Consider the following 13772-nt stretch of genomic DNA (forward strand, 5'->3'; position numbering starts at 1 on the left):
TTGTGGGTTTAGCGAAATGCTCGTGTAAATTATGGCCATATCCTGGCCGACCAATATTTAGAACTGGGTTGGGTGCTATGGATTGGCGGGTGTGTTTTTAAGCAGTGTGCGTCTGTGTGTGTGTGTGACCATTCGGTTGCCTTACCTGCTGTCGTGGGTGTAGATCTGGGGTGGGGGGGCTGGGGTCTGTGTGATGGGGCTCTGGTGGGTCAGGGAGCTGGGCTGGGTGATTGCAGGGCTGGGCTGAGTGACTGCAGGGCTGGGCTGGGTGACAGCAGGGCTGGGCTGGCCCACGGTGGGACTGGGCTGGGCCTGAGGACTGTGCTGCTGGGTCACTGCTGGGCTCTGCTTCTGTGAGCTAGGGGCTGACGGGCTCAGCTCTGAAACACAGACAGACAGAAGTGTCAGACACAGTGACAGATAGATACACACCACAGTATAGACTATGCTAAACAGAGCCACATTAACATAATACACGGTGCATCTACTTCAAAGAACTGTCAGTACAATGCTCTAACCTACAGTAGATGTTCGTCATAACCATAAACACCCATGAAGCATTAGAAGATGGTGACAGAAACAGACTCACTAGACAGTTCTCCCAAACAGACATATCACTCGCTGATCCACACAAATAGTGCCTTAGCCAGAGATCAAACAACCCCCTTTAAAAAAGGATGTAAAATGGTCTGTACAGTAAGACAACGTGCTGCATTTAAGATGACAAACAGTTTTAACAACAGTCCCTGAAAGTCCCCCCACATCTACAGTATACAGTTCTCTACTGACCCCTTGGTCCCCCCATTATCTCCAGTCTAGTGACCGTTGTCGCCCCCCCCCCCCCCCCCCCCCCGGTCTCACTCACCTTCCTGTGGTATGATCCGGAGGGTGACGCTAAGGCCGGCGTCCTTGATGAGCTTAACGATGTCGGCGTGGGGCATGTTGATGATGGACTGGCTGTTCACCGCCAGGATGCGGTCACCCACCTTCAGTTTGCCACAGCGGTCCGCCGGGCTGCCGTCGATGATACGCCCAATCTTATGGGGCACGCCTGGGATGGGAGGAGAGGCGGAGGACAATACACACAGAGTGAGAGACATACAGATATGGTTAGTTGAGGATGGGTCTGAGTTCAGGCTAATCTTACTGGTTGGATGCTTTCTTTCCATCTCTCCCTCTCTTCTTTCTATCTATGCTGCTCGCTCTTTTCACATTTCTCCCGCCCCCTCTCAGCTTATGTAAGACAGCTGGCTGTATGCACAGCGAGTGTGGGCAGGGCACTAAAAGGCGACGCGGCGTACTGGAGCCTAGCTACCTCAGATCTGAGGGATTGATACAGTCAGGAAACCATTTGGAATTGAGACGGGTTAGATGGTTAGAGGAGGAGTACATGGTTCAAAAATAGAGGTGTTACATTTTTTATATAGTTGGGACCTCTTCGCAGACCTCTTCCTCTCAGAAATGTTTGTCAAAATGGATTTGGTTTTCTCTGCTTGGAACGATCGTATCTGCTGGACTAAAATGCATGAAAACTCAAGAGCATAATAATATTCAAAGCCTTCCCTTTTAAGGTGAAATTGCCATAAGGCAGTACATTTGTAATGTAAACAACCCATGGACAAGCAATGACACACTCACTCACTCACTCACTCACTCACTCACTCACTCACTCACTCACACAGAGCAGCACTCACTGATGGCGGAGGCGGTCTCGGGCCGGTTGAGCGAGCTGATGATGACGAATCCAAACCCTTCACTCTCCTTGCGGTGGATAATGACATCACTCGGTGGCTGCTGCACGCTGGAGGTCGGCTCTCCATCTGTGGTGCTACCTGTACCCATGGCGTCAGTGGGTGGGGCTGCGTTGTTGCCAGGATACGTGGCGTTGGTGAAGTCGCTGCGTGGGGAGCTGTGCTGGGTGGACACAGAGCCGGGGCTGCGGCCGTTCTCTGGACACGGCTCTCCTGTGTTGGGGGGTAACAGAGAGCTGAGTTAACCTGCTCTGCTCTCCACCCCACCACACTGCAGCCCAGCAAAGCAGCACAGCACTCATCAATGGACAAAGACAGGCCCTGTCTGGACTGGCTATCAGATCAGAGATAGGTCATGGTTTCTCTCACACCTCATCAGCTGTATTGCAGCATCCAAAGATCTTTTTAATCCAAAAGAAAACCTCCATTGAAGATATCTGTAGATACAATCGCTAAGAACTAAGACTCCCTCAAAACCAAGATGTCATGTTAGAACTCATTACATCTCCTTCAATGATCAAGGTTGAACTGAAGACAGTGAGACCTCTGGGAGAGACAAGAGTCTTGACACCTCCAAAAGTGTTACTTTGAATCAAACGTTCGAGGGATGAAAGGCAAGACCACGGACGACACGGATGAGACAGACAGCCTTTCATGGCTGGAGACGGAATGAGAAGAGGGAGACAGAGGAGGGGAGACGGGATCTCACCAGGGTGACTGTGCTCTCCTCCCCAGGCACCAAAGGCAGCTGGAGCGTAAGCTGACATAAGGGAATGGGGAGATCTGAGGGGGGAAGGTGTGTGTAGAGGGCTGCTACACTCATCACACAGCAGGCTCTTGCAGCTCTACAATTCAAGGTACAATACAACAGCCGGACTCCACATAAGGCCAGAGAAAGGAAGACTATCAGACCTTCTTGGAGTAGGATGAATTTGACCCTAGAGGATGATCTAAGGTCAGAGTTCCGTTTTCCTCCCTAATGATTAGGAGTTTTCAGTAAATTGATCCTAGATCTGTCCCCTCCCATATTCTCACCTGGGCCCTGTAGCCTCCTCCTGATGGTGAGGTTGACCTGTCCATTGCGGGCGGCGCCGTGCATCAGGTCGATGACGTAGCGGTGGGGCTTCCCCGCCACCGGGATCCCGTCCACGAAGATGAGCTCATCGCCTGGCCGCAGGCGCCCATCTCTGTCCGCAGGGCTCTTCTCTATGATGGCCCCAATCAGGATCTGTTTATGGGAACCAGACCAATCAGAACGCATGGAGAGCTAGGGGTAGGGGTTAAAAAGTCGGTTGACCGATCAGAGGGCTGGATTCAGAAAAGGACTACATTGAAGCAATATGTAGCCATGGTCAAGTGGACAAGAAACATGCAGGGAGTAACTGTATGTGAAATGACATGTATAAGTGGTTGTTATGTCAGTGGTGCTTATGAATAGATACGTGGCTCCATGTTTGCGCCGAGTGTTACTCTACAGACAATAAACCAGTAACCATCCACAGCAGCATCACCAGTCTCTCAGTCAGTCAGGGTTCAGGGTTAGATATGCATGTAGTGGGTTAGAGAGGAGAAAATGACAGGGTTCCACGCCCATCTCATACGAGCCTTCTCACGGGTGTCCGGACTCACAGGCTGACCCGCCTCGTCTCCCCCAAGGATGCGGAAGCCGAAGCCGGACTTCTGCCTCCTCAGGTGGACCTCCACCTCCTGGTACTCTGCCCCTGGGGTCAAGGAACAGACAACACCTGTAACACGTGTTGACCTTGGAGTGCCCTCAGTCTAATGTCTAATTTATGTGGAGCCAGAGGATTGTTGATCACATATTGTGGAAGTTAACACATGAAATTAAAGGCACTGTTATACACTGTTTTATATAATATTGTACAACACCTGATGGAACTAACACTGTTAAAGTGTGATTTAAAAAAAATCTGTGTTATTTCCTGGTAGTTGCTTGTTGAAAAGAATCGACACAGGACCCTAATCAGCAGGTTTGCATGGGCGGGAGTTTCGGCTTTCCATGGTGGCATCAATACGGTAAATTGGTTAATAGACCAATAACAAAGAGAGTTCCAAACTTCTCTGCCAATAACAGCAAGGAATCAGTTTTCCCCTCTCCACTCAAACCAGACAGTTCTTGCTGAAGTCTTGCTTGAGATTGTTTTTTGGGCTAAAAAGCCAATTTTGCCAATTTTAATGGAAATCTATTACAGCAAGGCACTTATTTGTTACCCAGAAATGATTTGATATTGATATAAAACGGCTGTATTGGGCCTTTAATGCATTGCAAATTAAATTAAAGGTTTCATTAAAAAATACATTAAAAAAAGACAATTTAGAATAATCCCTATTCCTCCCTGTGGACAGTCTTCTTCAGGGCCAACGTACATACCTGAGTGGTCCACAGAGAAGATGGTCCGTGGCAGGCCTGGCTCTGTGTGGGGGAGGGAGATTGAGGGAGCACCCATAAACAATAATACAACACACACACTGTCTTACAACTGTCTCACTCAGAGCAGACTACTAAAAAGACTGAGACTAGAGCAAGACAGAAAACGACTTGCCTCAGCACATTGTCTGCACAGAGTTCCTACATCATCCAATACACTGTGGAAAAGAAGTGCTTAGGGCTTGTAATACAGCTATCTTATTTACAGTATGTGTTACGGGAGCAGAAACTCATCTGCAATCAGGCCTTTACTGGAAAGCAGAATGATCTGTGGCATAGTGATATCCATTACCCTGAAAACCCTTTCCTATGAAATGAAGTAGAGCGGGTCAAAGGGACTGTGATGAGAAATGGGCTCTATTTACAGCAGGTTTAATCACGGAGACCAGTGTCCGCTAGGATACCAGAGGAATTAATTGAGGAAACAAAGATGGCGGATGACACATAAGGAGACTGACTGACAAGTCTTACCACGGAACCCATATACAGTGTTTTAAGTTTATATTAAATAAGATTGCTGGAAAAAATACTCATAAATGTTGGCAGAAGATAAGGACAGAATGACCTTGCTGGCCAGAGGATGATTTTGGTATATTCCAGACAGAAGTACACAATTCATAAATCTCCATCCAACTCCAGCTCTCTCACATGCAATGGGGTCTCTTGGTTCCCTACTAGAATAAAGGCATCTAATTACAGATGTAGGATCTTAATTTGATCACTCCTTTGTTGCTGATAATCTTCCTACACAGCAGGAAATATAAACTTGTAGTGTATTCAAGCTTAAAAAGGCTTCTGAAGTTTGTAAAATATATTGTTTTATCAACCCCTACATTCTTTTCCATGAATTATAACCTATTTCCTGTTGCTGCATAATTATCTTCCAGCTGTAGAAAACCTTATCAACATTCAGTGGAAGCTACACTGACTTGTCTATGGTTGTGGGGTATGGGTGCATTTTCTTCTCTAACAGCCTGCATTGGTCTCCTGGCTATATTGAGAACAGTCCTAGTTAGATAAGGTTACTGAAAAATACCAATGTTCATGACCTAGAACTCCCACACCACTGAGGGAAACAAGTAAAGTGTTCCTAAAAGTTGCCTTGTGCCTCAACCCTGTTAACCTGACTGACCAACAGTCTGCAAGTGTAGCCTAGCAGCGAACAGCACTTTGGGGGCTTGTTACACGAAGGGAACCAACACTAAACTGAACACGGAACTAAAGGAGAGTAAAGGAGATAAAGAAACAGAGAGAGAGAAGAGAGCAGAGAGAGAGAGAGAGGGAGAGAGAAAGAGAGAGAAATGCAGATAGAGAGAGGGAGAGGAAAGCTACAGAAAAAGAGAGAGAGAGAGAGGGAGAGAGAAAGAGACCGAGAGAGAGAGAGGGAGAGAGAAATGCAGATAGAGAGAGGGAGAGGAAAGCTACAGAAAAAGAGAGAGAGAGAGAGGGAGAGAGAAAGAGACCGAGAGAGAGAGAGAGGGAGAGAGAAAGAGACAGAGAGAGGGTGAAAGAGAGAGAGAGAGATAAATGCACATAGAGAGAGGGAGAGGAAAGCTACAGAAAAAGAGAGAGAGAGAAATGAAAGCTACAGAGAAAGAGAGAGAGAGAGAGAGAGAGAGAAAGGAAAGCTACAAAGAAAGAGAGAGAGAGAGTGAGAGAGAGGTCTATCGAGCTCAGCTAACCTGATATAACGAGCACACGAGGGGACAGCTTTATTACAGGCCATACTGTTTCCAACTGTCTTCATCTCCCCCATAGAAACAACAGTGACAGCACCGTCAACAACAACGGAAGGGATCTGTTGCAGCTCTGTAGAAGCCTGGGCCTGTACTTTGTCAATGGTAGATTACGGGAGGACTCTTTGGGGAGATTCACCTACTGCTCACCTCTTGGCCACAGTACAGTAGACTATATGATCACAGACATTGACCCTTTCTCTCTCAGCTCTGTCACCTCTGTCTGATCACAGCCAAATTATGTTGTTCCTCAAAAGAACAAACATGGAAACAGCCACACATTCACAGCCCAGTAAGCTGTACAACATCAGAAATTCATACAGATGGGCCCAAAACAGCACAGAAGAATACCAGAAACCAACCTGTAACCAAAATATCCAAACACTCTTCGATAACTTTCTGGATACCACATTCATTCACAATAAAGAAGGCATCAATCTAGCAGTACAAAACATAAACTATATATTCAGGCAAACGGCAAAAGAAGCACAATTGAAATTGATAAAAAACAAACCAAAAAATACCACAGATGACAACTGGTTTGATGCAGATTGTAAAATTTTAAGGAAAAAACTTAGAACACTCTCCAACCTAAGGCACAGAGACCCAAATAATGGTGAATTATGCCTTCATTACTGTGAGACTTTAAAACTCTATAAACGTACACTCAGAACCAAAAAAGCACAGTACAACAGCAAGCAGCTGACACTAATTGAGGAGTCCATTAACACACACAACTTCTGGCAAAATTTGAAAATAAAAAAAATAAAAAAATCTAAACAAGAGGAATTAGCAATACAAAATGGTGACATATGGACAACCCATTTAAAACACTCTACAACACCGTTCAAATTGACACAAAAGCAGAACAATGCCAAATTCATGAGAAGTTGAATGGATTAGAAAAAGCCATAAAGGACAATCAAAATCCATTGGACTCCCCAATTACTGACCAGGAGCTCTAAGAAACTTCAGGCTCTCAAATTTTAAAAAAGCATGCAGACCTGATGGCATCCTAAACGAGATGATCAAACTCACTAGTGCAAAATTTCAATTGGCTTTATTAAAACTGTTTAATTTGATCCTGAGTGTAGGTTATTTCCCTGACATCTGGAATCAAGGACTCATAACCCCAATCTTTAAAAATTGAGAAAAATTTGACCCTAACAATTACAGAGGCATTTGTGTGAACAGTAACCTGGGGAAGGTTTTCTGTAGTATTATAGGTTTAAACTTCCTTAATAAGCACAATGTCTTGAGTAAAAGCCAAATTGGATTTATACCAAAACATCGCACAACTGATCATATTTACACCCTACACACCCTGATAGATAAACATGTCCACCAAAATAATACCAAAATATACGCTTGCTTTATCGACTTCCAAAAAGCAATTGATTCTATTTGGCATACAGGACTTTTCTATTGGTTCTCAATTGGTACAATATATATAGAGTACTGCACACACTACAATTACTTAGGTTTGAAAATAAGCTCAACTGGACACCTTAACGAGGCAGTGAATGAGCTGAGAGAGAAAGCACGCAGGACATTCTACACCATTAAAAAGCTAATTCAAATTGAAATACCTATTAAAATTTGGCTAAAACTAATTGAATATGTCATTGAACCAATTGCACTTTATGGCAGTGAGGTGTGGGGTCCACTTGCAAAACAAGATTTCATCAAATGGGACAAACACCCCATTGAAACCCTGCATGCAGAGTTCTGTAAGATTCTCCTACATGTCCAGAGGAAAACTACAAACAATGCATGCAGGGCAGAATTAGGCCAATATCCACTAATAATAAAAACTCAAAAAAGAACAATTCAGTTTTGGAAACATCTAAAATACAGTGGCCCCCTCTCATATCACTACCAAGCCCTGCAATGCCAAGAGCTGAGCAAAGAAAAGAGTCCCCTCATCCAGCTGGTCCTGGGGCTGAGTTCACAAACTTGTTCTACTAACACACTGAAGCCTCAGGACCAGAACATCCAATCAATCAGGATAAACCAAATTACAACACAGTCAAAACAAAACTATATTGCTTATTGGGAAACACAAGCACAAACACAAAGCAAAATGCAGTGCTATCTGGCCCTAAATCGACAGTACACTGTGGCTAAATATTTGACCATGGTTACTGATCAAAACCTTAGAAAAACCTTGACAAAGTACAGGCCCAGTGAGCACAGCCTTGCCATTGAGAAGGGTAGACACAGGAAAACCTGGCTCCCTGTAGAGGAAAGGCTGTGCAACCACTGCACAACAGCAGAACCTGGCTCCCTGTAGAGGAAAGGCTGTGCAACCACTGCACAACAGCAGAACCTGAGACGGAGCTGCATTTCCTGACAAAATGTCCAAAATATAAAACAATTAGAGTGTCATTTCCCCAAATTTGAAACCCTTATTCAACCTCTCTGATGAAAGTAGGCTACCCGTCCTGTTGGGGGAGGACGCAGAGAGCTGTGGGTTGGCAGTGCACTACATTGCTGCCTGCCATAAGTTGAGGGACAGTGTCTGACAAACCAATCAACCTGCACATGTACTCTACTGTATGCTTATTGTTATTGTTCAATGTATGGTTATTTTGACCCTTGGTTATTGTCCCATTGACAATTTTGATTCTCATTTTTATTTTATGTTGTAAATATCCAAAATAAGCTTTGGCAATATTTACATTGTTACGTCATGCCAATAAAGTGAAGCGAATAGAGAGAGAGAGAGAGAGAGAGAGAGAGAGAGAGAGAGAGAGAGAGAGAGAGAGAGAGAGAGAGAGAGACAGAGAGACAGAGAGAGAGAGACAGAGAGACAGAGAGAGAGAGAGAGAGAGAGAGACAGAGAGACAGAGAGAGAGAGAGAGAAAGGAGAGCTACAGAGAGAGAGAGAGAGAGAGAGAGAAAGGAGAGCTACAGAGAGAGAGAGAGAGAAAGGAGAGCTACAGAGAGAGAGAGAGAGAGAGAGAGAAAGGAGAGCTACAGAGAGAGAGAGAGAGAGAGAGAGAGAAAGGAGAGCTACAGAGAGAGAGAGCGAGAGAGAGAGAAAGGAGAGCTACAGAGAGCGAGAGAGAGAGATAGAGAGAGAGAAAGAGAGAGAGAGAGAGAGAGAGAGAGAGAGAGAGAGAGGAGACCTACAGAGAGAGAGAGAGAGAGAGAGGGAGACAGAGAGAGAGAGAGAGAGGAGAGCTACAGAGAAAGATTGACTGAGACGCTGAAAGGCTTTGACGTGGAGTTCTTCCGACAGCCCTGTCCTCTTTAATAAAGGTTGTGTTGCGTAAGCGCGCACACAGCTCGCCTCTCTCCTCACAGTGTGCATCTACTGTAGCCTACGATTGACTCAGGCCCACAGATATTCTACCATAGAGAGGAGCAGAGCAATATCATGTCTACCGGCTCGAGCCTCGCATGTCAATCATGAAGCCTCTATGGTACATCAAGCTGCACGGACTTAACAGAAACTAGCACTGTCACTAGCACTGGTCAAAAGGATGAGTTCACTTTATGTTCAGAATCATACAGTAGATATGACTACTGATGTCAAAAACCAATGGTATACTGTTGTACAAATCTTTCTACAGGGCATATCTTGGCAACCCAGTTAAAAGCTTGGTCGTACACTCAATGAACTGAAAGGAAATCCCTATGCTTGTACCTCTGACAGGATCTTTAATGGCTAAAATATAATTGTTGGCTCCTAAAGTATACAGCGGTCTAAGAAGACAGGTTATTGGCTGAGATGTTCCTGAACAAAAAAGCTAATTTGACTATACACTCTGGCAAAACATCGACTGGAGGCAGAGATCCGCGAGATATTCAGAGATGCCCCTAATGAAGGAGTCTAGACCAAATACACATGTATCAACATCAAGTCATCTGTCAGCACTAAGATAAAAGTAGAAACTCTTAAACCGCTGTCATACTCATAATATTTACAGAAATACATCTACAGACACAACAACATAATACATCTCATTCTGCAGAACCCAGACAATGTCCCTATAGGAAGAGAACCCAGACAACCCAGACTATGTCCCTATAGGAACAGAACCCAGACAACCCAGACTATGTCCCTATAGGAACAGAACCCAGACAACCCAGACTATGTCCCTATAGGAAGAGAACCCAGACAACCCAGACTATGTCCCTATAAGAACAGAACCCAGACAACCCAGACTATGTCCCTATAGGAACAGAACCCAGACAACCCAGACTATGTCCCTATCGGAACAGGACCCAGACAACCCAGACCATGTCCCTATAGGAACAGAACCCAGACAACCCAGACCATGTCCCTATAGGAACAGAACCCAGACAACCCAGAATATGTCCCTATAGGAACAGGACCCAGACAACCCAGACCATGTCCCTATAGGAACAGAACCCAGACAGCCCAGACTATGTCCCTATAGGAACAGAACCCAGACAACTGAGAATGGTCTCTGTCCCTATAGGAACAGAACCCAGACAACCCAGACCATGTCCCTATAGGAACAGAACCCAGACAACCCAGACCATGTCCCTATAGGAACAAGACCCAGATAACCCAGACTATGTCCCTATAGGAACAGAACCCAGACAGCCCAGACTATGTCCCTATAGGAACAGAACCCAGACAACTCAGACTATGTCCCTATAGGAACAGAACAGGTGGAGCTGAGGCCATTGTTATATTGCACTATGGAGCCCTGACTCTGTTCACAAGGGCTACAATGATTCATTCAGGAGATGAGGTGTGTGTGTGTATGTGTATGAGTGTGGTTTTGTGCATCTTCATTGGTCCACCTGTTCAGAAGAACATTAACCCCTGGAACCCCAGACAGATATGATGGGGCGGTTGTTGTTGTTGTTGTTGATGCTGTTGTTGTTGTTGTACTAGTGTGTTTCCAGTACTTACGCCTACTATTCTCATAGATAGCCCTGGACTTCTCATAGAGGTCATAGGGGTCGGGCCTGCTCAGATCAAAGCCCTCGGGTAGGGCAGAGTCTGGGACTGATGCCCTGTGGAGGTGGCGGGTCAGGAAGGGGGCATTGTGGGGGACAACGGGGGCAGACAGACTGGTCTGGGGGCTGCCCTGACCCCCTCCCTGGCCTTGGGCCGCGTCCCACTGCTCCAACACCTGTAAACACATCAGACATCAGGGCATTGGTTCAGTCTCCACCACCCCTACCATGGTTCTCACCAGGTCCTTACGCACTGACATCCCTAAGGGATGCAAGGGGGCGCTGTCCTGGTACTCTAACAACTTCCTCTTAGACGAACCAAATCAGGTGAGAGCAGGTAGCAAAGCTATTCATAGTATACAGGTGGGGACAGAGGCCTTCATGGACGTCATCGACTTCATTGACTTCTGTCATTCACTACAACAGTCTAATATTAGTGGGAGTAGTAATGCAGCAAAGCAACATGAGCACCAGCCGGCGGCAACTAATTAAAAGCAACAACAAAGATGAAGAGAGGGGAGGTGAAGAAACGTTTTAAAGGAAATAAAAGATGCCAAGGCTTATTAAAGCAGGTCTGGAAAAGCAGTGTGTAAATTATGCAGAGGGAGAGAGAGCACAGGCACACCAGTTCAGGGCTGCTGGGAGGAAGAGGGAGGCAGGCAGAGAGCATATTAAACATGTCAGTGTGCCACTGTCGTTGTCGGAAGATGGCAAATTGCCAAAGTGGGCACACAGAGGGTACTGGCCCAGTGTAGAGTGGCTATGGCCCAAGACATTCTATGATGGAGACTGTAGTGGATGCTAGAGGGGCATGGTGATAGGATGAGTGCAAACACACAGCATTCACCCCCCTCAGAGACTCTCTTTGATGAACCTGTGTGTGTGTGTGTGTGTGTGTGTGTGTGTGTGTGTGTGTGTGTGTGTGTGTGTGTGTGTGTGTGTGTGTGTGTGTGTGTGTGTTCTGAAACTATAATGGAATGTAGATGTGGTGGATAATGTGTGGTGTCTCTATTGTGGAAAACACTATTGTGGCGTCTCCAATACAATGCAGAAAAGCCTGCAGTGCTAATGTCAAAACAGGTTTGTTTAGTCCCAATTACTCTCAGCAGCGTTGAATCCCAAACCACTCAGTGTGCGTCCAGGAGAAAAAGAGAGAAGTGGTAATTTATGCAGGTGTAAAACCAAACAATGCAGCTAAATGGTTAAGTGTATAAAATATGATTTATCTTCCTATTTGAAATAAGCGCCACACTTATTTGAAGTCATACACACTATGACCTATTTTGACAAGCTGAGCTGCTTTCTTGTGTTGTACAAATGTCAGTTGTCTTTAGAAAACAGAGTGGTGTTGATGAGATAGTGAAGATGACACATTGGTATGTTAGGATCACAGTGAGAATGATAGTTGTCTCTAGTACCACCCCATAAAATGACTTGTTTGATATCAGGAGCTGTATAAAAAGATGCTGCCAAGGCATCTAGTTCCATCGAACCAAGGCAAAATCAAAGTGTTCCCACTCTGTGTTGTTCCACCCATCTCGGCTACTGATCTTCGGAATGTCTGAGTGTCTGGCCGTGTAATGGCAGGGTGACAGTCAGGGGATCTTATTAAGTCTGGACCAGACTATAGCACTATCACTTCCCCTACTTCCTCCTCCTCCTCCGTCTCTCTCTCCCTCCATCTATTACGCTGTATGTACTAAGTGAAGTATGAAGTATGTCAGTCTTTCCTAACTGGCCCTGAGAGGGATAAATAAAGTTGTTTTGAATTGAATCTTTCCCCCTCATTTAGTCACAGGCAGGCTCTTTAAGACTGTATGACCTGTGTGTGTGGCTAGAGTATGCTGTTTCCTACACACAACACTCTCAGGTCCGGCCATAAATTGATCCACACCAATAGTACTACATACATATTCTGTATATTCTGTTTTTCACTCTCATGACTATATGAGAATATACTCATATATGAACAGGCTTTGTTCCAAACTGAATTCAGAAGGCAGGGCATCATTAGTATTTGTGCCAACTTTGAGTCACATTTACAGAACTCCCATAGTCTTTGTTTTTAAACTTTGTATCCATGTTGGAATATTTGGGCCGGGCTTATTTGGGCTACGGGAATCGTCCTGAACTAACGATATCCAATTAAACCTGGGCTGAACTCTGTTCTCTGTGTTGGCAGCTGCTGGTGCTCTGAAGCCTGTTCTGCATCATAGCTCAATGTGTGGGGAGGAACAAACACACGCTAGGGAAGAGAGAGAGAGAGAGAGAGAGAGAGAGAAAGAGCGGCTTCGGCTGGATCGCCCGCCCGACTGACTGACTGACTGACTGACTGACTCCCAGACACTTCTTCTCCGGGAGCTCAGATTCAGAATTACCATCAATCTGTTTGAAACTGAGAGATTCAACAAAGAGGAGAACAGAAATGAGCTACAATGAGTTAAAATCTATGAGAGGGCTTGAGAGTAGAGCTGGACCGATTATGATTTTTCAATGCCGATACCGATACCAATTATTGGACGACTCTATACCATTTGTATTTAATTAACCTTTGACTATTGGATGTTCTTATTGGCACTTTAGTATTGCCAGTGTAACAGTATAGCTTCCATCCCTCTCCTCGCCGCTACCTGGGCTCGAACCAGGAACACAATGACAACAGCCACCCTCGAAGCAGCGTTACCCATGCACAGCAAGGGGAACAACTACAACAAGTCTCAGAGCGAGTGACGTTTGAAACGCTATTAGCACGCACCCCGCTAACTAGCTAGCCATTTCACATCGGTTACACCAGCCTAATCTCGGGAGTTGATAGGCTTGAAGTCATAAATAGCGCAATGCTTGAAGCACTGTTTGAATGAATGCTTACGAGCCTGCTGGTGCCTACCACCGCTC

General features: G+C 45.4%; 1 protein-coding gene across 12 annotated transcripts in view; it reads right to left on the reverse strand.

Annotated features, from left to right (window-relative positions):
- LOC110490483 (membrane-associated guanylate kinase, WW and PDZ domain-containing protein 2) overlaps nucleotides 1–13772 on the reverse strand; it is a 295215-nt gene that overhangs the window by 14027 nt on the left and 267416 nt on the right. For 8 of the 12 annotated variants that reach the window (XM_090200763.1, XM_090200768.1, XM_090200771.1 and 5 more), the window contains 7 exons: nucleotides 10831–11053; nucleotides 4144–4185; nucleotides 3357–3472; nucleotides 2787–2979; nucleotides 1695–1964; nucleotides 866–1051; nucleotides 146–380 (listed from right to left, as the gene is read on the reverse strand). In XM_090200763.1, coding sequence (XP_090056889.1) covers nucleotides 146–380; nucleotides 866–1051; nucleotides 1695–1964; nucleotides 2787–2979; nucleotides 3357–3472; nucleotides 4144–4185; nucleotides 10831–11053 — 1265 coding nt within the window. The remainder of the gene's footprint in view (nucleotides 1–145; nucleotides 381–865; nucleotides 1052–1694; nucleotides 1965–2786; nucleotides 2980–3356; nucleotides 3473–4143; nucleotides 4186–10830; nucleotides 11054–13772) is intronic. The other 4 variants (XM_090200765.1, XM_090200764.1, XM_090200772.1 and 1 more) reach the window with 1 other exon arrangement.

Source organism: Oncorhynchus mykiss, chromosome 15 (assembly GCF_057628025.1).
Source record: "Oncorhynchus mykiss isolate SJ-2025 chromosome 15, ASM5762802v1, whole genome shotgun sequence".
Classification (NCBI taxonomy): Eukaryota; Metazoa; Chordata; class Actinopteri; order Salmoniformes; family Salmonidae; genus Oncorhynchus; species Oncorhynchus mykiss.